The 24,014-nt window shown below is 39.0% G+C and overlaps 1 protein-coding gene across 2 annotated transcripts; it reads left to right on the top strand.

Moving 5' to 3' along the window:
- GABPA (GA binding protein transcription factor subunit alpha) lies at positions 1 to 22,977 on the top strand. Of its 2 annotated transcripts, none has more exons than XM_064410856.1 (10): positions 1 to 139; positions 3,659 to 3,759; positions 6,296 to 6,440; positions 7,301 to 7,385; positions 9,949 to 10,194; positions 14,115 to 14,309; positions 15,048 to 15,104; positions 16,145 to 16,285; positions 17,481 to 17,673; positions 20,110 to 22,977. In XM_064410856.1, exons 2-10 carry the CDS (start codon positions 3,683 to 3,685, stop codon positions 20,336 to 20,338), a joined length of 1,368 nt encoding a protein of 455 aa, XP_064266926.1. In that variant the 5' UTR covers positions 1 to 139; positions 3,659 to 3,682; the 3' UTR covers positions 20,339 to 22,977. The 2 variants fall into 2 exon arrangements, with proteins under 2 accessions (XP_064266926.1, XP_064266925.1); XM_064410855.1 differs by lacking the exon at positions 1 to 139 and adding an exon at positions 243 to 427.
- The last annotated feature ends 1,037 nt before the right edge of the window (positions 22,978 to 24,014 follow it).

Below are 24,014 nucleotides of genomic sequence, written 5' to 3'. Positions count from 1 at the left end.
CTCCGGCGCAGCCCGCTCCCGGACCCGCTCCCGCAGCCGGTCCTGACCCGGAGCTGGGCGAGACCCCGGGCGCGGACGGACGGCGGAACGTGTCGGCGCGGCGGGCGAGCGGACGGACGGACGGTGGCGGCGGCGGCGGGTGAGCGCGGCCCGGCCCGGCCCGTGTTTTGTTTCCGTTTCTCTCCCGGCGGCTCCGCGGCCCCATTTCCGTTTCGGGTTCAAACAACGCCATGGAGGCGCCGCGGGAAGCGGGGCCCGCGGGCAGGCGGCGGCGGCGGGGCAGGGCTCGTGGGGTCGGGAATGGGAGTGCTCCCGCCGCGGGGCTCGGGAGGCCTCCCCGGCGCGGGGAAACTCATCCCCGCTCGTAAAAACCTTGGCTGGAAGCGTGACTGGATGTGTGGCGTCTCGGGGCTCTCCCCTTGCAGCGGTGAGGGGCCCCTCGAGTGGTGTGTGCAGTTCTGCGCCGAGAAGGACATTAGAGGGGCAGCGGGGGGGGTCGAGAGAAAGGCACGGAGTTGGGAGAGGGTCTGGAGGGCAGGGCTGGGGAGGAGGAGCTGGGGGGACTCACCTCGGGGAAAAGGAGGCCCGGGAAGGATCCTCTGTCTTTGCACAATTCCCAGAGAGGAGACTGCAGCCAGGTGGGGGTCGGGCTCTGCTCCTCAGCACACCAGTAATAAATAAAGAGTCTTAAGCTGTGCCAGGGGAGGCTTAGGTTGGACAGTAAGAGGAATTTCTTCACTGAAGGGGTGATTAGACATTGGAACAGGCAGCCCAGGGAGGCGTTGGAATCACCATCCCTGGAGGTGTTAAAAGACTGGATGGGGCACTTAGTGGCATGGTCTAGTTGACATGGTGTTCAGTAATGATGATTTTGAAGGTCCTTTCCAAGCTAATTGATCCCATGATCTTGTATAGTTTGCTTCCTAATGTTTGGCCAGGTACGTGGTGCACAGCCACAGCTCCCAGTTGGGCTTTATTTTTTCACTTCAGGCTGTTGATAGGAAAGTTAAACACATCAAATCTGGTGTGATTTTCCCCTGCCCTATTCAGTGCTCCTCTGTCTCCATCATAAAACTGAACTGGCTCATGAGTTGTAAAAGCTGATCTGTAAAGGACAGGCTGTCTGCTTTGTGACCTGCTTTGTGTTGGTATCTATAATATGGATAGGTAGGAACCATGTGCTGCCCACACCAGAGCTTCTCTGGGGCACAGATAACGCCAGTGACTGGGCTTCAGTGTCAGCTGATTATGTGTAGGAGCTTCAGAACTGGGGACCCCATCTCACGATTACCTGGTGGAATAGCAAACAATTCTACTCATAGAGTTTGTGCCCATTTCACAGTGGGCTCATTCTTTGCTTAACTCCTTGTGTTCTAGAGAAAAGGTAGATCTTAGAGCAGGGGGACTACTCTCCTTACTGTAAAAGATACTGGAATAGCACTGGGCTGTCACATGGGAAAAAGGCTCTGTTGGCAGATGCCTTCTTGTATGTTAGTGGAGGTCGGCTTTCTTCTTGGCTGATAGGTATGTCTAAGGGCTTGTTAGGTTGAAGGAAAAAGTACAAACAAGCAGAAATCGGTGGGCTGAATTTTCCAGGAATCAACCACAGGTTTTATGTTCCTTTGGACAAATGCTGCTGTTGAAGTTTTCCTGCCACATGAACCCTCCAGGCAAGCCAGGCTCCTTGAGCCGTCTTGTCTCTCAGTAGCCTTCAGGGAAGGGGCAGGCAGTTCAGTCCCATCTGAACCTGTATTCACTTTCAAACTGCATCATCCTGCAGGAACAAACTGCTTGACCTCATGTGAAATGTTTATATTGTAGGAAATTTCTTTATGCTGGTATAGGGAAGACTGAGTAATTTTCCCCTTTAGGCTTCTATGAACTTTAATGAGTTTATGTGTTTACATTATGCTGTTATTCTTTATACCCATCTCCCTTCTTTGTATCTGTGCTCAGCGGAACCATCTTTCTTCCTCTTTGTGTACCTGCTCTTTGTGCACCTGCTTTTTGTGCCTGGGTTCCTCTTTCCTGCCCCTCCAGGGATCTGGAAATATAGCAAAGCCTGAGAGATTCAGCCATGAACTGCCTTTGAAGAGGGAGGGAACAGTTACTATTTTGGAGTCCAATCCACAGGGACTTCTAAATGCCTTAACTAATTCTGTACTGCTGCTGTGGGCAGTAATATTTTCTTACTCTCCATCACTCTGCATTTAACTGTATTGAATAATTTGTGCCAGAAGTCTATCAAGGGGGTGATACTTAAGCCTGTCTGCATTCTTCAGAAGCTGTATTCCAGTCTGTCCCATTTATCCTGAAAATAATACACAAGATGAAGTGATACAGGAATTGGATTCCTGGGGCCCTGTTCAGTGGACACTACATTGGCCCTTTGGAGATTTTCACCCAGCCAGCAAAGAGGTTCTGGGTTTGCTTCTAGTGGTGAGATGTTGGTAAGGTGGTTTTTTACTTCCTAACCTTGGTAGTTTCTTACAGAATGAACCACATGGAACCATTCATTTCTTGACAGCTGATCTTTCAAAATAGTTTTTGAAGGAGATGATGAGTAGTTTGAATTTCTTTAGACAGTTTACGTAGCAGCTGTAAAACATAGTTGGTACTATGGCTTCTGAGAAGTTTTAAAGATTAATGCATATCCTCATTATCTTGTCTTTAGAAGATACTCTTGCTAACAGTTGGGTTTGTGATAAACTAGTACCTGGGAAAGGATGGTTCCAGGATGGAAATCTTGGTGACCTCTTCAGTTTTGAATATTTAAATAGTAGTAATGTTTTACTTTTTCTCCAGTGTTTTTTTTTTCTTCCTCTGTACTTCTAATTCCTACTTCTTTTGCTATGAATTCATTATGTTATTTATTGTAAACTGTTAATATAATTTGGCCTGTTTTTGTCATATATATTTCATAGTTATGGTATATGTGCTGGTTAGTGAAAAACAGCAATACCAGACTAACTATGTTTTTACAGACCAAGTGCTGTAATTCTTTGTTTCCCACTTATATTCCCAACAGATTCCAGTGTTCTACAGGGCATGAAAATCTGCAGTGTCAGTGAGAATGTCATCACAGAATAGCTCTTCATTTCATTACTAAGATCCTGCTTTAGTTTGGGACTTCACAAGATACATTCGTTGTGCTCATTTCATCAACTGTTCACCTGTGGGAGGCATGGGTGGAAAGATGAGATAGTCAACAAACACTTTGTGGTTGACTTTATTTGCCTATGAAGAAATCATGCATCTTCTCCCTAACTGCCTCCTGCAGCATTTCATGTAAAATGCTGCTTAAATTTATAAGCATCTTTCAGCCATGCTAGGAAGGTAGTTTGGATTTTCAGATGTGCTTTGCTGTAGGTGGCCTGTAGCAACAACAAAAAAAATCTATAAATTTGGGTGCCTCCAACAGAATCAGGCTTTGTGCTCTGTGCAGATGTCTTAATAGTGCCATGTTTGCTTCTAGAACATTTATTTGAGAACAGGTATAGTAATATATTTTGTGAAACATGTATTCACTTTTGGATTTGTTTTTTGGCTTTAAAAGGCTATTCTGGTATTTGATTTTAAAAAATGTGTGATAGGACACAAAATATTGTCTAGTCTTGTTGGTCTGTGACTTACACAAAAAATTATTTTCTGTTCATAGCTCTGGTCTTAAGACATTGCAGCCATGACTAAGAGAGAGGCAGAGGAGCTGATAGAAATTGAGATTGATGGAACTGAGAAACAGGAATGCACTGAAGAAAGGTATGTAATGTACTGTCTTTGCTTTCTGGGATCCTTAGGCAGCAATTAATTGACTAATTTGTTTTTGTTTGTTTCCTGTCTAATTAAATGGCAGTTTTCCAGAAGTTGAGATGTAGCCACTATAGGAAATCACTGTAGTGCTGTCATGTTCCTCAACTTTAATTATCCAAATCCCAAACTGTTTTGGTTATCTCTTGCTATGCTATAAGTACTTTACTTTTCCTATTTTCATGTCTATAGTAGTGTATGTCTGTGTGTGTGCTGCAAACCTTTCAGCTTCAGTGGATCCTTTTGTAATTGAGATGGACTTTCTATATCTCCAGTCCTTTGCTTTACTGTTATACAGGATTTGTACAGGATGATTTGTTTTAAACAGAGCAGAAACAATGCTTGCTATCAACTATACTCTTGTTAGGGCCATTGAAACCATACATACTGAAATAGGATACTCTCTGTTTTAATTACTTCAACTTGGATTTTTAGTTTCAAATGCTTCCCTTCTAATTTTCACTACTGTGTTTGGAAGCTCAGAGCATCAGTTAATGTGTAGGATAGTGCTGCAATCCAGTCTAAGCACAGAAGAGTAAAGAAAACTAATTCTCTGTGACTAAAACAGATCAAACACAGAAAGGTATGATATATAACCCAAAACTTGATTAAAACCAAATTAGGTTAGATGTTGATACAAAAAAAATATGATATATTTTATTTAATACTAAAAGAGGTAAAGAGAAAGAAAAAAAAAGAAAAATAGTCAGGGTCACGGAGAGCGACAGATTAAGTAGAAGCATATCAGCCCTTCCAAGGTCCCCAGTGACGTCTCAGTGCTTCCCTCCCTCTGGTCTTCTTACCAGTGAGGGTCCCTGCTGAAAAGCGTATAATCCAATGGATTAATAAACATTTTGGCAGGTGGGAACACACGGGTACCTCCCGGCGGGTTTGGCACTGTCCCTTGCAAGATTGCAGATCTGTTGCACCACGTGCAGTGCAGGGTGTGGGGACCCCTTTGGGGGGCCTTTGTTGAGCCATGACACCCCCTCAGCTGTCCCTGACATGGTTGTCCCTCACACAGATGTGGCCTTCCAGGGGTGGAAGATCCCAGAGCTGGGCCAGTCTGCCTGGTGGAGGATGGGTGTTCACTGCATCCAGCCAGAGGCTGTGCCCAAACCCTCTCCTCCTTCCCTGCTTTGGTGTAGGGATCTGTGGGAGCCTGGCAGCAGAAAAACCTGGGGCTGTGGCTTCTGCCCCAAAGGTGCTGGGCTTAATCCTCTTGTGATAAATAAGTAATTAGATGGTTGACTCTCACAATTAAAAGGCAGATGTTAAGTGTACGTTAAGAGAAGTTTTATAGTTACGTTTTACCTCCCCCTTGCATTGTTATCACGGGGTGACCTGAGTAGTCAGGACATTTGGGAGGGCCAGCTTGTTATTATGGCAGCACCTGACTTCCAATCAAGATGTAGACAAGTGAACTCCACCACTGGAAAGTGAAAAAGGAATCAATGGACAAACCTTTGGGACGGGCTAAAGGGTTAAAAGGTGAAACATCCATTGTGTAGATGAGCATGTGGTAGGAAGAATCCTTTGCTCCTGGCGCTGCACTATTTTCTCTATTCAGTCTTCTGTTGTATTTTTTACAAGGTTTTAATAAACCTTTTAAAATTTTTAAAAGTGAGTATAATTTACCGCACTCTTGTGAATGTATTCTTTTCGCCAGCCCAGACCTAGGTCACTTTAGCTTATCTCTCTTAACTTGCAGTTGAGGGCCTCAAGTGAGGAGGCCCATTCAGGGTGCAGTTCTTGTTAGCCATTTTTGCTATAATAGGCAAAACTCCTTCATAAAGATGTTTAAGGCATGTACCATAGCATTTCAGTCTCCAACAGGCAGAAAGAACTGCGGCTGGTTAGGTTGACTACACTTTAAGAACCTATTCTGGAGAACTGATTCAAAGCCACTTACTAGTTTCTTACTGTTCTAAGTTCCTTGTGTATTTTTACCACTTAAACAGACTTTACAGACTGTCTATGTAGATTCTGGTTTTCTTCTGTGTATATGAAGAGAGTGTGGAAGGTCATTGTTGTAACGTGTCCCATAACAATGACATTTCCAAATGCTTGTGCCAATACTGTCACTGTTGTGCAGGACAACCATGTCATGTGGCTCATAGTTCCTTCAAGGTTCCATGCTGCTGTACTTCCTTCTGGCTGTCCCTTTTATGTGCTAAGCTTATTATTCTTGTACTGACGGGTGAAAAGACATGGAAAGTTGCTATGTATGAGCATTTTTTTCCTTCTGCTTTCCCTGTCTGTGTTTCTGTGCTTGCTTTTAACTTGAATATATTTTAAATACAGTCCAGGCAAACCAAATAAAATTAGTTTACTCTATATGCAAGTACTATTAAGTATTATTAAGTATATTAACATTTGAGAGTCAGTATTACTTTTTATCTAGTTTACTTCCAAATTTTATTAAGGTTTCCTATATTACTCTATTAACATGCAAGTAATGATTTATTGTATTAATTTGGTATTTAAGCATTGTCGAGCAAAGCTACACCACCGCAGAATTTGTTAGTCAGGCTATTGACATCAGTGAACCCATTGGAAACCTTAAGAAGTTGCTGGAACCCAGACTGCAGTGTTCCTTGGATGCACACGAGATTTGTCTGCAAGATATCCAGGTAAATTGAAAGGTTATGAAAGATTTAACTTTGTAATAGAGAAGTGTTTTACATACTTTTTCCCTTTTTTCCATTGCCTGTGGAATTCATGCTTCATGTGGAATATTAACTACAGTTAAGAGTTTAATTTCATGTCAGGTTCATTATCATCAGACCTTTTAATATATGCACACTAATTCCGTGTGAATACAATAAAAATATTCTTGGAGTTCCTGGTGTGAGGTTAAGAAACCACCTTGCAAGTGCAAGAAGAATGAGGGCAATGACCATACTACTTTCTCTTGAGGTAGCCCACATCATTTGTTGCTGCCAGAACTTCCTTAATTCTAATCTTGTTTTTGATCTAAATGAGAAGGTTTCTGTGTTATTGAGGTATAGAGGTAGCAAAGCATTACTCAAGAAATTCTCTCCCATTTTTACAGGCATTGGCACATGTTGGACAGTGTAACTGGTTTGTGTTTTATTTGAAGTTACAGTCAGATATCTGTGGCTTTTCCAGAAATAACAGGCAAATATTGTTATAAAGATAAGAATTTTGATGATGGTGCTAAAAACTCAGAGAAGGAACTGTAGATAATTTTCAGGTAGTGAAGGTACCTCCTCCTATTGCATTACTTCTTTTAGGTCAAAAAATGTTCCTGTAGGCAAAAATATCTTAAACAGAACAGAGTGGCAAGTTTCAAATACAATCAATTTTTTTCTGTTATGTACTATGTCTAGACAGTACTAAAAATATTTGCATGCTTATTCAGAAGATTTGCTGCAGGCACCCAATGTTTCTAAAATTTAAAGGAAAGTTAGTTTCTTGTATCTATGAGACTAATATTTTAATTTTTTTAATTTTTAATGCTTTCATCAAGCTGGACCCAGATCGAAGCCTTTTTGATCAAGGAGTGAAAACAGATGGAACAGTGCAACTCAGTGTACAAGTAATATCTAGGCAAGGTAAGCAGTTACATTTGTCTACACAAATACTTGTGAGCAAACCTAATCTCCTATTCCTAGCTGTAAAATTGAGAAAATCAATGAATGGTCACAGAGTTTCAGAATGTCTTTTTCGTTGTGTACTGTAGTTCTAAGAAGTAAAATTAAAATAAATGTCATGCACTAATGGTATTTGAAATGTTTTTAAAAGGAATTTCATATCATTTTTGTAAGTAACAAAATTAAAAACAAATCCAGAACCCAAACAACTTTCAGTCAAGTAGTATCAGGTTACAGTATGAGGTTTTCCTCAAGGTTGAGTAGTTATTCATATCAGACCAAATATCGATGCAGGAAAAAGATTTTTGTGTAGGTAGGTGTCAGTTTCATCCCTGTGAGGTGAGCAAGCTTGTGTGCTTTAGGAACAATTACGTTTTGAAAGTAAATGTAGCTAACTGAAAATCCTTATCAAGGTCCATGATCACTGTCTATTGTCTGTTTTCTTTGGATGAGAAGTCAGAATAAGCCATTGTGTAAGAGGAGCATTAACCAGTTGGATACGGATTCGTTAAAGTGTAGTTTTTATTTGTATTATCTGATGTGACAGGATTTCCCCTTGTCAAATACTCAGGAACTAGCAGCTTCATTTTTTTACTTTTTAACCTAGCTTTCTGCTTTGCCCCCTCCATATGTCTTGAATGGAAGGACAGCCAGACAGCCACTACTCTTTATAGACAATGTACATACTGGGCTGTGGGAGCAGCTACAGGTGTTTATTTCTGTATTTTTAAACAGAGACAAGTTCATACAGGAGTAGATTAGTTATCTGTTTTGAGTTACATCAGCAAAGCTAATGAGCAACATTGGGGTGCACTTTTTGTTTACTTTTGGCTTCATTGTAGATGAAACAGAAGATAACTTTTCTCCTTTGTATTAATAATATTTGTATTAATAACTTCTTTATATTTGTATTAATAATTCAGTAAGACACAATTTGCATTTAATGCTGAGTGTCAGGTGACTAGTGCTAGGCTGAGTCCTTAGTTCCCCATAGGTAATGGGAAGTATACTACCTTTCTACTTATAAAATAGAATGGAAATAGCCTTCAGAGAACTGGAATAACTGCTCTTTAATTCATGCCCAGTAACTTCTGGTATTCAGTGCTCAGAGTTCCATTTTCAGAAGGCTGTGAATGATGAATATCTTTACTATCATCTTCATGTTTGTCATGGTTTTGCATGGGAGATATTTAGAGAAGTGATACAAAGCTTCCAGCCACTGGAAAGCTGGACGTGCCTCTGTGAAAAACACATGTTGAAGAGGAAAGAAGTTCAGGAACTTCCTCTTTCTCTTCTGGTCTGCAAAGAGGCAGGGCAGGGAGTGCCGTAGGCCGGGCCAGGCAGACTGTGCCGTGGGCCAGGCCCCTCTCCGGGGGGCTCACTGAGCCCCTTCCTGCCCGGGCTGGGCCCCTGCAGCTGCCAGGCAGGAAGGCAGGGAAGGCTGCAGAGCCCTGGCTGAAGCAGGGCCATGGCTGTTAACATCTTGCCACCAGGTCCTCTCCCCACAGCGCGGCCACCGCATGAGATCAAGTGGCTGAGACCAGGGGCAGCCCTGCAGCTTGGGCAGAGTGGCCCTGCAGCTGGAATTGAATCAGAGAAAACCAAAGACCAGCCATGCAGCCGATCCTGACACAGCCCAGCCTCAGTTCCCACCTCTGGCACTGAATGACCATCTGCAGGCCCTGTTAACTCTTTCAGTGCTTCCAATCCTCCCTTGAGTGAGACAAAGGAACAAGATGCAAGCATGTAAAGGAGCGACATGAAGACACCAAGGTCAGCAAAGAAGAAGTCAAGTCCCAGATGGGAGGATGAGGAGATGCCTTGGTCTTGGAGATGAAATACTTTTGTAAAGCTGTGGAGAAAAGACTCTGTTTCCCTGTAACACATGAAAATCATGGGGAGATGAAGGGTGCAATTTGATATCGAGCAAAGGCTTCCATGCTGAAGTAAGCAGATGTTAAAGTAGCTGTGATCCTATGAGAAGTTTGAACAGAGGAGAGAAGAATGGTCCTATACCCCCAGGAGAAGACCTCTGTTCCCAGAGAAGAGGATGACTTTAGAGATAGATAATAAGAACTTTTGCCTTTGAACAGCTCATCTTTAAAACAATACCCCATGATTTGACATGGCTCATATACTCAGCTGTGGATACTTGTTCTGGGTCCTTTTGGAGGTTGCTTTTTCTATTTGTTTTGAGGTTTTTTATATGGTGTATTTCTTACAGACCAAAATACTTTATGCTCACATGCTGACCATTCTGTTCAAGATCTGTGAAATAGATCACTTAAATAAGACAGGAAGCTGGGGGAAGAAGGAGGAACAGCTTTGTTATTCACCTTACCAAAGTACATGCTCTATAATAGAGTATGTAATTTTAATTTAGGACACACAGAAATTTGATGACACTCCTGTGTCCTCCTTCTTTCCTGAGTTTGGTAACCCTACTAATCAGAAAGCTTTAAAACAATGTTTTTGTCATATTTGCATTACTATCTTTTAAGTTTTGTTGTGTTTCCATGCTTAGGGATGGAGCCCAAGTTGAACATCCTGGAAATCGTGAAGCCTGTAGAGACCGTGGAGGTTGTGATTGATCCGGATGCTCATCATGCAGAGGCTGAAGCTCACCTTGTTGAGGAGGCTCAAGTGATAACCTTGGATGGAACAAAACATATTGCAACAATTTCAGATGAAACGTCTGAGCAGGTGACGCGATGGGCTGCAGCACTGGAAGGCTACCGGAAGGAGCAGGAGCGCCTTGGGATACCTTACGGTAATAGTGCACAGCTATGGGTGCACTCAGCTGGGGGCTGGGCTCAAGGACCTCAGGGGAGGAAACCTGTGGTATGGGTTAGTACAGTGCAAATAATCTGCACAAGGGACTTCTAGAATCATGGAATGGTTTGGCTTGGAAGGGACCTTAAAGACCATCTGGTTCCAATCCCCTGCCATTGGCAAGGACCAGCTTCCACTAGATGAGGTTGCTCCAGGCACCGTCTAGCTTAGCCTTGACCACATCCAGGAATGGGGCAGCCACAGCTTCTCTAGGCACTGTGCCAGGGCCTCACCCCTCTCACAGGGAAGATTTTTTTCCTAATACCTAATCTAAAAACCAAGGAAAAGTAAAATGAATGCTCATAATAGTTTCATTAAATGAGTGCTTTTGTGCCAAACTTACCTTGTCAATGCAGTTTTTAGAAAGCAGTTGTCTTCCTGCTCTCCTTAAAAATGCATGTGTTAGTGATAAAGTTCTTCAAGTGCATGTGGAATTGAACAGACTCAGTATTGGGGCATTGCCTGTATATTTGCTGAAACAAATTGTTCATGGTTTGGAGGATGCTGAATATTCTGTTAAATTAGATTTTGTATGAGAAGCTGTGCTGGACTTCTTCATACTGGAGGAAGATGATTCAGAACTGAAAATAAATATTCTTCTAGGTTATCATAATTTTTTTTGAGTTAATGTTACTTAGCAGGTTGCTCTTTTAATGTTAGCTTAAAGAACGTCTCTGAATGTCTGTTTAAGATTGAACTGAAGCTGTGGGATGTAGACCTATATCATGTTTGGGAGATGATCCAGCTGAATTGCTTCTTATGACTGGCAGAAATGTACTGTCAAGACATATCAGGAAGCTGTTCTACATGAGCAGACCTGTAAAACTGGAATATATTTGGCTAGGGGGAAGTTTGGAAGGATTTAAGAATTCCAGTCAAGTCTTTGTCTTTGCAGGACATGCAGCTTGCCAATATTTTGAGCATATTTTTGATAAATAACTAAAGAAAAGGCTTTTTCATGGCTTTTTTAGTTTTCTCATTGGCAAGCACTTCAGAAATAGTTTTCCTCATGTCTGTTGATAATCAGGGATTTGATGTGTAATGTTTGAAAAAAAAGTGAGGGATTATCAGAAACAGACTAATACTTTTCATCATGCTGTCACATTAATATTAGAATAAAATTACTTAAACCAAAGTTGTTATGTTGAATAATATTTTTAATAAACTTTAATAATGTTGATGCTTTAAGAAAACCCTATAACCACAACTGTGGCTTCAAAAGTTCAATGATTTTTGGGCCATAGAAGTGCAGATTTTTCAGGAAATTCATATTAGTTCATTATGACAGAGATCCATAGATTATAAAAAATAGTGTTCTCTTGATATCAAAAAAATGGGATAAATTAGACTTCTAAAAAGAATAACATTTTAAATGTTTTGTGAGTAGACGTTATAAGGACTTGGGCTGAAATAAGGTACCCCTAAGTTCTACATTATAATCCAAAATTATTTATTGAATCTTTTCAGAAGACAGGATGTGTTGATGGTAAGAGTCAAGGCTAGTCAATAAACAATCATCCAGAAAGGTAGGGTTCATTGTTTTCACTCTTACAGGCTTCTTTGGTTTGCTGCAAATAGAAAACTAGCATTTAGCAAGTCTTTAAAATGTTGTTTTATGTTATGTTTTGGGTAGATTTTATTAGAGTATAAATATTTTTCTGTTACCAGTATTTCTGCTATTAGAATCCAAATATTTGGTACGTAAGAAGGAAGGAAAATATTAATTGTTTTGAGAAATAAATGCCGAAAGCAGAGCAGCAGAAAGCTTGGAAACCACAGAAGTGGTTAGAGAAAGTAATGATTTTTGTTTCCATGCAGATTGTGTTCTCTCAATGAGAGCAAATTAGCAGCTTTTTGATGGAAGCTCGCTGCTGCTGATTGGTAGATCAGCCTTCTTGCGTGTCTTTTGCCACAGGATTACATTACTCTGTTTTAGGTAGCATTAGTGAAAAATTATACCATGTGGCTGTTCCTTGTTAACCAGAATTAAATTGTAGCTCCTAGATAAGTGTTGATAGACTTAGGATACTTTGCTTTCTCTAAATCTTAATTTTATTAATTTTTCTAAATGCTTAATTTTATTTGTTTTAAATCTTAAAATAAAAAATTGTCAAGGTGACATCTGCTTGGGATATCAGAATTTAAAAATACGTAATCACTCTGCTCCAGTGAAAAGTAGATGTCCCTACTTTAGTTTCTTGTTCTTACATGTTAGCATATTTTAATAGTCTGTATACAATGTTAACATCCCAAAACTTGATGGTCTGGCTAAAAAGGTCATGCAGAAGCAATCACTCACCTTCAGTAGGCCAATGCTCAGATAGGCTCCATGCAAGGGTGTGGTAGTCATATTTTCTGGAAAAATCCCTTCACCCAGGATTTATCTCCTGGGAAGATGAGAAGCATCAGAGAAAAAAGAAAACAATATTATCTCATTTGCTTCTCCTGTGTTTTGCTGCTTCGGAATGTGGTGGGAAATTGTTTATCCAACAGGTGATTGTTTCAACGGATTCATGTGAATTGTTTTGACTTAATGGCCAGTCAAGGTCAAGCTGTGTTGGATTCTGGAGGGAGAGTCACGAGTTTCATTAGTATCTTTTAGCCTTCTGTCTGTATCCTTTCTGTATTCTTTAGTATAGTTTAGTTTAGTATTCTTTAATATAACATAGATCATAAAATAATAAATTAGCCTTCTAAGGACATGGAGTCAGATTCATCATTTCCTTCCTTCGTCTGGGAACCCTGCAAACACACTACAAGGGATACTTGAAAAAAAACTGGTCCTCAGTTTTATTGCCCAGTATTCACTGTAGTGTGGAATATGCCTTTGTCAGTTGAGGTCAGCTGTCCCTCCTCAGTTTCCTGTCTACTCACTGGGGTGGCTGAATGAGAAACAGAGAAGTCCTTGCATTGGAGTCCAAGAGCCTGACAAGATAGTCTGTTCTTCTAGATATTCCATGTGTGGAGGGTGTAATATTGAATATCAGATTAACTTGAGAGTCATTGATATTACGTGGGAATTCTGGTTTAGCAGAGTGATACAAGGTACATTAAAACCCAGCACAGAGGTAAGATATACTTGAATGAATACAGCAGTTTCAGAACACTGCACAATCCCAATCCCTATCCCAACAGGATTCCTGGTACAGGTGTCTATAATATATTCACCATCACAAGGTTAAGTGTTCCTAATGGCCAGGAAGGAGAACATGGGTTACAGCCAACTCAAGCCCATTGTTCTCTTCAAAATTCTCTTGCTAGTTTTGTGGTTTAATTCTCTGTGTTGGGCTAAGCCACACCTTCATGGCCTCTGCAAGTGCTGCTCAGCAGTGGACAAAACATCTCAGTGTTATTAATAGTGGTTTTGTCACCAGCCTAAAGTACAAAACAATAGGGGCTTCTGGGAAGAAATTTAATCCATCCCAGACATACCCAGTGGTGGTTTTTGTCAGCAGAAACTGAGATTATGTGAATGAGTTTAGAATGTAGTATTTTGTCATAATCACAAACTGATCAACATCTTTGAAGGAGAGTGTCGTTCTGTGAGAGGGGGTACTCTTTTCTTGAAGCTGAAGACCACTGGAAGAAGAAAATTCTTTTTTTGTGTGTTTGAGATATGTCAGGCATTGATCTGATGTAAAAACTTTCTCTAAAGAAAATTGTTCTTTCACCCTTTCCATCACCCCACCAACCCACACCATTCCATCACCATTTTAAGTGCAGTCACCAACTTTCCAGGTAGATTTGGTCTCAGTAACTCTGCTTCTTGATGTTGTGCTTTTACTCTTATGGAAGTTATTATTTAATAACCTTGCAGTGTATGATGAGGTGATTTGCAGTTTCATCCATCTTTTCCAGACCCAGTTCAGTGGTCGACAGACCAGGTGCTCCACTGGGTGGTGTGGGTGATGAAGGAGTTCAGCATGACTGACATCGACCTCAATGCACTCAGCATTCCTGGGCGGGACCTCTGCAACCTCAGCCAAGAAGATTTCTTCCAGCGTGTCCCACGGGGAGAAATCCTCTGGAGCCACCTGGAACTTCTTCGAAAGTGTATGGCAGTTTGGTTTTTTATTTAGACTTTTTTCTTGAACTATGAAACCAATTATGAGCAGTCATTTTTCCTTTACTTGATGTTGATGGTAAAAAGGAGGGTATCAGTACAAGATAAGAGAATGTCTGCTGCCATGAAACATTGCCTGCATACTAAACACTGCCTGTCTTTTATCAAACCTCACAACTGTTAGAAGGTAGTGAATGATTATTCCAACTTTGTTTTTTATAAAGCTTCAAAGTTTGTGCATGCACTGAATTTGTTAGTTCTATAATTAAATACTGATTTTGAGTTATTAAATATACATTTCTGTGTCATATTGAAGTGGAGATTTTTAAGCACAGGAAGTGAAATCCTTAGATGGTACACAGCACAGCTGCTAAGTGATGCATTGTATGTGCCTAATACAGTAACATAATAAATATATGTGCATTTCAGACATACCATGCTTGGAGGTAACTTGCCAGACTAATAACTAATTGTGTCTTCATTTACATAATATAGCAGAAGGTTTTTGGGGATGGAGCTAGTGGAAATTTGCCATGAACACCATTCTAAAAATGAGTGGCAGATGTTAAATGTCTCCACTTATAAGACCATGAACTGTACATATCTCTTGCAAATGGATGCCAAATTTTTATTTTTCCTCTATGAAATAAGAAAGTTTTTGATCTTCAGGTGACTTATTATGTGTGGGTTAAATATAAACCTGTTGGGTTTTTTTTTCCAATTTGTAGATGTGTTGGCTAGCCAAGAACACTCTGGAGAAATAGCAACTGTTACAATTGATCAGCGTAAGTACTTCTGTCAGCATTAATTCACACAATTCACTGTGTGCAGGTTTAGCACTGTACTGTGGTTCAGAACTATGATAGTACAACATTTAGAAAATCACTTGAGAGAGTATTTTCCCTAGGGAAAGGGAGGAGGACATATTTTAAACTTCAAAACATGACATTGAGTTTCTCTATATTTTCTTACTAGCTGAAAGGTAGTGTTTGACGTGAGTTATGGAAGTTTATAACTTACATTGTGGATGGTAGATTTTTTGCTTCCTTGAAATAAGCTGTCTAGGATACATATTTGAGGTTTTTAGTTGTTTCAGGGCTTAAGGTTATATATTGCATTAATGAATGGATCTATTTAAATATTAATTTAAAATAAAAAGTGCTTCCAAAAACGGAAAGGTTCTGTGGAAGAGATGACTTGCTTAGAAACCAATATTAGAAATAATACATTAAACTAACTTTCCAGTTATTTGAAACTCATTCTTTCAGCTAAGCAGTGTCATCAATTATTAAAATGAATCAATTTTCAGATGATTTATAAGTATCTTATATGTTAAATAGACGTACTGTTTATTACATCCTGTGGTTGTGTCTAGTTAAAGCCAGCTTATGTGGGGCATCTGCATCCTCCTACACCATTGCAATAGAGGGTATTTGCTGTTTGAATGTCAGGTATGGAGGCTTTCAGGTGACTAGAGAAAAGGACATTAGGGCAGATCATGTGGGAACAGCATGAAGATAAAACAAGGGCTTGAGAGAGTTTGTGTTCTTTTTGTGGAAGCATGTAATACACATGATGATAAACTAAAACTGGTGTTTTATCTGTAATGTGACACTTCTGCAATGAGTCTAAAACTGCAATTTTCATATAAGAGGTAAAAAGGTCTTTAAATTATACTTAGCATTATGACTTAATGCAATTTGCCTTTTTAGCAAAGGATAAAACTAGCTTCTAGATGTTATGATAATACAGGTAATAATAAAATACGCCTATTTCTGTGCGAGCAATTTATAGTTGATGTTCTGCAACATTCTCTGCTCTACAGCTGTGCAGATTATACCAGCATCTGTACAGCCTGCTACCCCAACCACCATCAAAGTGATAAACAGCAGTGCAAAAGCAGCTAAAGTACAGAGAGCTCCAAGGATCTCCGGGGAAGATAGGAGTTCTCCTGGGAACAGAACAGGTATTGCCTCCACTATTTTTACATGCTAATGCACTGAACACTGACCCATTCATTTGAACTGCTGTTGGGTGAGATGTGTCTTTGTAGCTCCAAATTTGAGGTTTGTAGGGGTCTGTGTGAAGGAAGGGGTGTGAAAGGACCAAAAAGGTACAAAAATCTGTGTAAGCACAGGCAGCCCTGGCAGGTTGGTCAGCTCACACAGGCACCATGTCAACATGATGCTGCAGTTTTTCCATTCTGAAGCAAATAAAATGGATATATTTCCCCATCACTTAGTAATTTGTCCTCTCAAACCACTGCAAAGCATTTATTTGAGCTTTTAACTTCTTTCTGTTCTTAAAAAGGGAAGAAAATAAACTCTAGGTCATAAAATCTGGCCTAGCTGCTACTTGAACAATCTATTGTGCTCCTCCTCTGTTTATCCCCAGTCTGGTGACTTCAAAATTTATAAAGTTTTATATTTCTTTTTAAGTTGAATGAATGCATGCCTGGAAAACTGCACACTAAATTTGTAGTTTAATTGTGGAATTACTGTTATTTGTACATACTCTTTGATTATTAATTTCTTTATTTTTTCTTGCCAGCATCTTTGTTTAGTGAGGAATACTGTGTGTTTCTCTCTGTAGTCATCAGGTCTGTTCTCTTTATCTCGTTGAGAATTTAGGAATTCTACTGTGGGTACTTGAGTTAGAAAAAAAATCTTAATGATTGGATGTGAAAGATGCAACATTGATATAAACTGAAATTTGAGGGTTTCTTTTGTGTTTCTTGTATTTCATGTTGAAAATTTGAGACCAATTTTTTTTAAAAAAAAACAGCTATTACACATATATGTGTGTATCTGTGAAGAGGAATTAGCAGCTCTTGATAAATCTGTTCTGTTTTAAAGACAGATATGCTTCTAAATGATTATGTTGGGGGAGTTGTGTTTTTTAAAGTACTAGGGGAAGATTTATGTGAAATCTTGATTAACTTTTTCCTGTATTGATAATTTTTTTAATAAAAATGGGTACTGATGACTTTGCAGGAAAATACTTGCGAAAGGATCATTAGAAGGGATTAATTAAGTGAAAGTTTGCCTTCCATCATATAGTCTATGCTGGTCTGCTTTATTATGTTGGTTGCAAGTTTTTAGCCATGAGCGGAACATGAAAAGGACAAGTTGAAGTGAAATTTGTTATTCCTGTTTGAACAGGGAACAACGGCCAGATCCAGCTGTGGCAGTTTTTGTTAGAACTTCTCACAGACAAAGATGCTCGGGACTGTATTTCTTGGGTTGGTGATGAAGGAGAGTTTAAATTGAATCAACCTGAGCTGGTTGCACAGAAATGGGGACAGCGCAAGAACAAGCCCACAATGAACTACGAGAAGCTTAGTCGGGCTTTGAGGTAAGAAAATGAAGGAACTCATGGGGTATGAATGGCTTGCATTTGGCTACCTCATTTCTAATTAACATAATGCAAAACTTGCCTTTTTTAGTAAAGGCAAATCTTGTGAAGCTGGTCCTTGGGCTTTTGCATTTGTTTTGTTGGGTTTTTTTTCATTTTTAAAGAAGCTAGTAAAATAACTTCTTGAAAATAGATTTTCTTTTTTCAAGATCATTAATTTGGGTTACTCGCTTCCAGAAATATACCTGGTTTTTATTTATCGTCAATATTTATGCTTTTAATAGCATGCCAAACAATTTTGATTATTGATGAAAGATAGGAAAATATGTGAACTATTAACTTATTTTTATGTTCTACTGTCCGTGTTCTCCTTGCTCTTGTTATGGATCAAAGCAGATACTTCTCTCTAATTGTTAGTAATTTTCTGTATGTAAAAACCTTTTCTAATTTCAAATATTCATTGTTTCATGTCATTGTTCTTATTGTGTGGATCTTAAATTGAAAAATACAGTTGACAGCCGTGTTCCAACAGTTGCAATTCCAACATCACAGTGATCTGAAGAAATGAAAGTGTTTCAGTATCTTCATTTCATTGAGATTTTTAGTTTGACGTTGATAAAAGGGACTTTTATTATTGATTCACTTTGGGTGAGGTACTTGAGGAAGGGAAAAAGTGCAAGTACCTGAATTTTAAACTACTTTTCCCTGATTATTTTAGTCTCTGGAATAATTTGAAAATTTCATCCACGTTCTTTGAAGTCATTGAGAGTGAACTTCTGATTTCTTATTCTGATATTGTTAGATGTATTTCTCTTGATTTGTTTTCAAGAAAGATGTTTTTTGCCTAATCCTGCAAATTATTCAGGCAGGTTTAGAAATTCTTTTGGCATGAGTGAAGTTGCATTTTGACTGAGGTCTGTGTTTTACTTAGTAGCATTTTCACTTTTGGATATTTGTTGTTTGCTTGATTGGTTTTTTTTTTTTTGAAGTAAACTCCTCTAGCATTACATAAAAATATCAACTTCTATTTGAAAATACCTCTGTAAGAAATGATGGTAAAGTATCATATCCTGGCTTTCTTTACCCTTTATAGGGAGTGTTTAATTCGCATTTGACAGACGTGAGATACACAGCTAAACTATACCCTTTTGTTTGTCTTAGAACTTCTTTAGGCACAGTACTGTGGGTGCCAGAATTATTTTGTGTTTGACAGACTAGAGGAAAAAATAATGAAAAGCAAATATTTTGAACAATATTAGGTTTTGAAGGATGCAACTTACGAGAGTTCTTGAGCCTCAGGTCACTAAAAGCGAGGAGGAGCATTGGTAGATGCTTACTCTCATGCTTTTCCTTAGGTCTCTTGGAGTCTTGTTTCAGTCTCGGAGTCTATTCCTGTTCTAGATGGATCTTTAGTCTGGTCTTGCATTATTTGTATATTAATGAGAATGTTAATTGTTTTCATAGAATCACAGACTCTCTTGGGTTGGAGGGCTGGAGGAAGTTGCTGGTCTAATCTGCCCAAAGCAGGACCTTTCCAGTACAGCTCTTCCCCAGCCTGTATTGTTCCAATGCCATTCCCATGTTTCCAACCTGTGTACCTGTGAGTCTGAGTACTGAAGACATATGTGAAAACCTTCTGATACATAAGAATTATGTAAACCATGCTGATGTTTTTGGGTTTCGTCAACAAGCTCCACAGAAGATCCCAAAGGCAGCTGAAGAACTTTGGAATAATGTTCTTATCAGTGGGATATTAAACACCAGTTTGCATAAATTACTATTAGAAAGGTTTCACATTTATATTTTAGTCACAGAATTACAGAATTCACATTCATCAAAGTGTTTTCATTTGCTGTTGTTTTGACAGCGTATGCCTTGTATAACAAAATAACCCCAACCCAACAAAAAACAAAGAAAACAACAAAAAAAAAAACTAAACCAACAAATCCCACCCATGCCTTTATAGTTTTATTTCCATCTTTGAAGACAGTATGGAGAGAATAGCTGCTTTCATACAATACAAACTGCTTGGTAATTTTCAACCTGTTTCTGGCATTAATTTTTTTCTTCAGAAAAGAAAAGCAAAGGACCATAATCAGGAGAAAGACAGTATTTTGTTATTAAGGCAAAGCACTATATATAAGACATCTTCCCTGCCAAGCTGTTCTTAAACTGCTCTAGGACTTATTTCTGAACTGGTGCTTCCAGTAGCCTGTAAAATAATTACTGTGTTTTATTTCTCCTTAATATACCAAGGTGCAGAGACAGTTTTCAACACTTCCCTTTTCTCATATAAGCAGTATCTTGGAATATGAAATTATGAGAATCTCCATGAGAAAAAGAGTAATATTTTAGCCTCTGGTGACCCTAAGTAAGTAATGGATGCGTATGAAAATTACAGATGCTAAAAGTCTCTTGCTGATTTCTATTTTGCAGGTATTACTATGATGGAGACATGATCTGCAAGGTGCAAGGCAAGAGGTTTGTGTACAAATTTGTGTGTGACCTGAAGACTCTGATTGGGTACAGCGCGGCAGAGCTGAACCGCTTGGTCACAGAGTGCGAGCAGAAGAAGCTGGCCAAGATGCAGCTCCATGGCATTGCACAGCCAGTTACAGCAGTGGCACTGGCTACAGCATCCCTGCAAGCAGAGAAAGATAATTGAGCACTGGGACCTGTAAGTGGGAACCTGAGGCCTTTCCTCTATAACCAGAGCAGTTGGATCAAGCTCTTACCTTGATCAGAATTGGAAACGTCTTTTGTTTCTTGATTGTACAATATAGAGCATGAATTTCTATAAAGAACTCAGACGTGCATAAATTTGGATCTTTTAACAGCATATATTTTAATGTAAGTTAAGGGATCACCCCAACTTCTGCAGCTAGTGAGAGGTGGAGCCCGTGACCACAGCTGTGCAAAGTAATTTCTGCAACACTTTTAACAAAAATTAAGTCCCTGTAGTCCCCAGGCTGATCAGTTCTGTGAATGCAGCCTTTTCCAGTCTTTTGTTCTCTGCTGAACTACCAAATGGCATTTGATGCTTTCAAAGTTTACAATATATTCGTTATTCTGTTAATCAAGTGGAGCTGAAAGACATGTTAAATGTTACAAAGCATCAAGTTCTTAAAATAGTTTCTGTGTTTAAAAGCAAAGGAAACTTAAGTTGAGACTTAACTGGAGATCAGTGCTGAAAAAGAAGATCCAGGTTTAGATATGGCTTAGGTGAAAAGCCAATTATGAGTATTTCATTGTAGCATGCACATAATATATGAGGGCAAATACCTGTTTTGGAATACATACTTGATATTGGCCATTTCTCAGAAAGCAAAGGTGAACTTCTTCCCCTCATGCCATTCCCCATCAGGTAATTCAAAAACTTGAAAAAACAGCCCTCACCCAAAGAGTAGATTGTTTTGGTGGGGAGTATTAATGCTGTGTTCTGCAAGGTGCTTATACCTGCATGGTAGTCAACCTTAGTATCCAAAGACTTAAGTTAATCACAGTCAGTAGTCCCTGGTTAGGAACAGAAAGCAAATTGAAAATAGTTTTACAGAGAACTGTGGTTTAATTTCCCAATCATTGTACAGTCTAACGTATATTAACTACAAAGAGGTACTTTTTATTTAAAATTAAATTCTCTTTGAACTTCAAGTGATATTTTTAAAGCTACTTAAGCCAAATGCATGCTCCAGAGCTGGGTGCAATTTGAAGTCTGGATGATGAGTCAGAAATAGTTGGGACATATCCTGAATTCTGAGCTACTTGGTGCTTCTTGCAAACTTACACATGCAGTAAAAAGTTGGCTTCAGCTTTTGAGTTTCCACACTGACAGCTGTTAGACTGCTTCTTTTGATGTCTGAGAACGGTATGAATTGGGGGTTGCTTTTGCCTCTTCCTGCTAATAAACAGCATAATTACTATGTCAGCATTGATGTTCACCAACTTTTTATAAATTAAACCCCCTCTGGTTACACTTAATAATTACAATGGAAGACCTTTAACTCTGTTAGGGATCGAGCTATTCTTAAACCTTAAATCTGAAGTCCTTGAACAATGAGATTCTGAACAAAGTGTGTTTGTGCTGAGCAGTGAGAGCACTGGCTTGCTGCTCTTGAGCCAAGCAGAAATGGTTACACTTGCAGGCAGAAGGCAGAGAATACAAAAACTTGTTTGTATCCTAAAGATGTGTTGAAGACAAGGGTTTTTTGTAGGTGGATGCTCATCTGCAGATAGTTTTTGCTTGACTAGAAGGTTTGCATATAGTTCTAACTTGTGTTTTTTTCATCGACATGATTGTAAAATCAAAGGTTTTTTGCTGGATTCTTTCGGTAGCTCTTACTTTTGTTTTCATCCTTGAGTTCTTACAGCACTCCATCTGCTGAGCATGCTGATATCATTTTGCTTTTTAAAAAAATTGTAAGCCCTGAGCAAAAAATGTAAATGTATCTGTCATGAAAGGTCAACATCACCCCTTTTCTTGCTGTTAGAGTTGATGTCAAGTGTTGGAGGTGTCTTGTGCAGGAGATGCAGGTTTGCTTTACCAAGAATTATGTGAAGCTGATGTTTGAGGGCAGCAGCTCTGCTTGTAACAACATTCCGTGACTAAACACAAGTCCAGTACAAGTCACTAGTTCTAGTTAGCAGAGTTCTTGAGAAGCCTTTTTAGTTAAAATACAGGATAAAAAGGAAAGAAGCTTAAAATACCAGCTTTCTGTATCAAACTGGACTGTGGGTAAACACACAGCAAAATTGAAAAGTAGTGTCAATACTTCATCCCCCTGCCTCTTCTTGTTACATGGTAAGTCCAGTGGGGGAAACTTCTGCTCCCATCCTTTGTGATTACATCCTGTTGTTGCTCTGCAGCCTTTCAGTAGGAGTAATGGTCCCTGGGGTTCTTTGTTGTGGCTCCATCTGCTTTTCCACCATGTTCCAATTCGTAAAGAAAGAACCTTTCAAGTGGTATAAAATTATTATCACACTGTCTGTAGTTGAGGGAGAAATCTGTGACTAACTTGATGTCTTCAGTAAAACAAAAGATGTAGAATATATTGTCAAAGGATTTTCTGTTGCTGCCAGAAGGAAAACATAGAATATTCCCAATTTTTGTAAAACAGAAAGGGTTTTGCATACTTTTTACTCTTTAAATAAAGACACTTATACTCTGCTAATTATTACAAATTTCTTTTGTGTTTTGCTTTTCTTTTTTTGTAATTTTCCATGAAACAATTATTTTCTATTTTTACTCAGATAAAGTATTTGTGGATAAAATGTCAATATAGTAAAATAAAAATGTTATACAGCTAATTTGCCTTCTTAATTTTTCAGACATTTGTAATGTCTTTCAGGGACAAGCAGTTCAAAGATGCATACCTGCCCTTTATGCTCTTTTCTCTTAAAGTCAGAAACTCAGTACTGAAAGAAGGCAAACTCAGCTTACATTCTGAAGATGCATCTTCTTTGACTCAGTATTTGCCTGTGTGTTTCTGCTTTTAATCTGTAACTCAGTGTCCTTTATTTCTGTAGCAGCTTCCTTTAACATCTTAATGATAAATCTCAGAATGGTGCTTAGATGAAACAAATGATGAAAACTCAGTAGCAGGACAGAATGGAACCCTGTGAAATTATTCTGTTTATGCTTTTATCAGTGTTTAAATCAGAAGGGTTCGTGTTCACCTGTAAATTTTGGACTTTTTCATTCCTGCAGATGGCCCCATTTATTTCATGTGGCTCTGCTAACAAAACTGCTAGTACTGTCCATGTTAAAAACAAGATAAAATTCTGATTGTACTGCTCTTACTTTATTTCTACTCAGACACAATTTAATAATATTCTCATTATACTTCTGGACTGCCAAATTCAAGACTGAAATATTTTGTCATCTTTACACCTACCACATCACTTGATTTTAAAATGTTTATGTTTAGCTTAGCAGCAACAATATGTAATTGATGAAAATACTGGTTTTCAGACATTTCAGTAACTTGTTGGACCTGATGATCTTAGAAGCCTTTTCCAACCAAAATTAATCTATGATTTTAAAGTTCACTTACTCCAGTATCATACTGATGGAGGAGGACCTATTATTTGGGTTTATAGCTATTAGTATATTTATCCAGTGAGTTTCTTTTGGGATTCCTACTATACAGAAATTGTTATTGAAACAATGTAGGGAATTACAGCTACAACAGCTTGCAATGTCTTTCTTAATCAAGATAAGCTGGCGTGGGACTCTACTGCCTGATCAAGAAACTGTTATATGGCCATTAACACAGGTTTGTGGGGAATATTTTTACTGACTGGACTGGGGAGGCTTGTTCTTGAAGGTCATACATCTTCTTAAA

Source organism: Passer domesticus, chromosome 2 (assembly GCF_036417665.1).
Source record: "Passer domesticus isolate bPasDom1 chromosome 2, bPasDom1.hap1, whole genome shotgun sequence".
NCBI classification, from domain to species: Eukaryota; Metazoa; Chordata; class Aves; order Passeriformes; family Passeridae; genus Passer; species Passer domesticus.
This window is presented reverse-complemented; position numbering and strand designations above follow the sequence as displayed.

Coding starts and splice junctions, on each gene's coding strand:
- GABPA (XM_064410856.1), top strand. CDS start 3,683: ATGACTAAGAGAGAGGCAGAGGAGCTGATAGAAATTGAGATTGATGGA. Junction 14,310..15,047: donor CCTGGAACTTCTTCGAAAGT/GTATGGCAGTTT, acceptor TCCAATTTGTAG/ATGTGTTGGCTAGCCAAGAA. Junction 16,286..17,480: donor TTCTCCTGGGAACAGAACAG/GTATTGCCTCCA, acceptor CTGTTTGAACAG/GGAACAACGGCCAGATCCAG.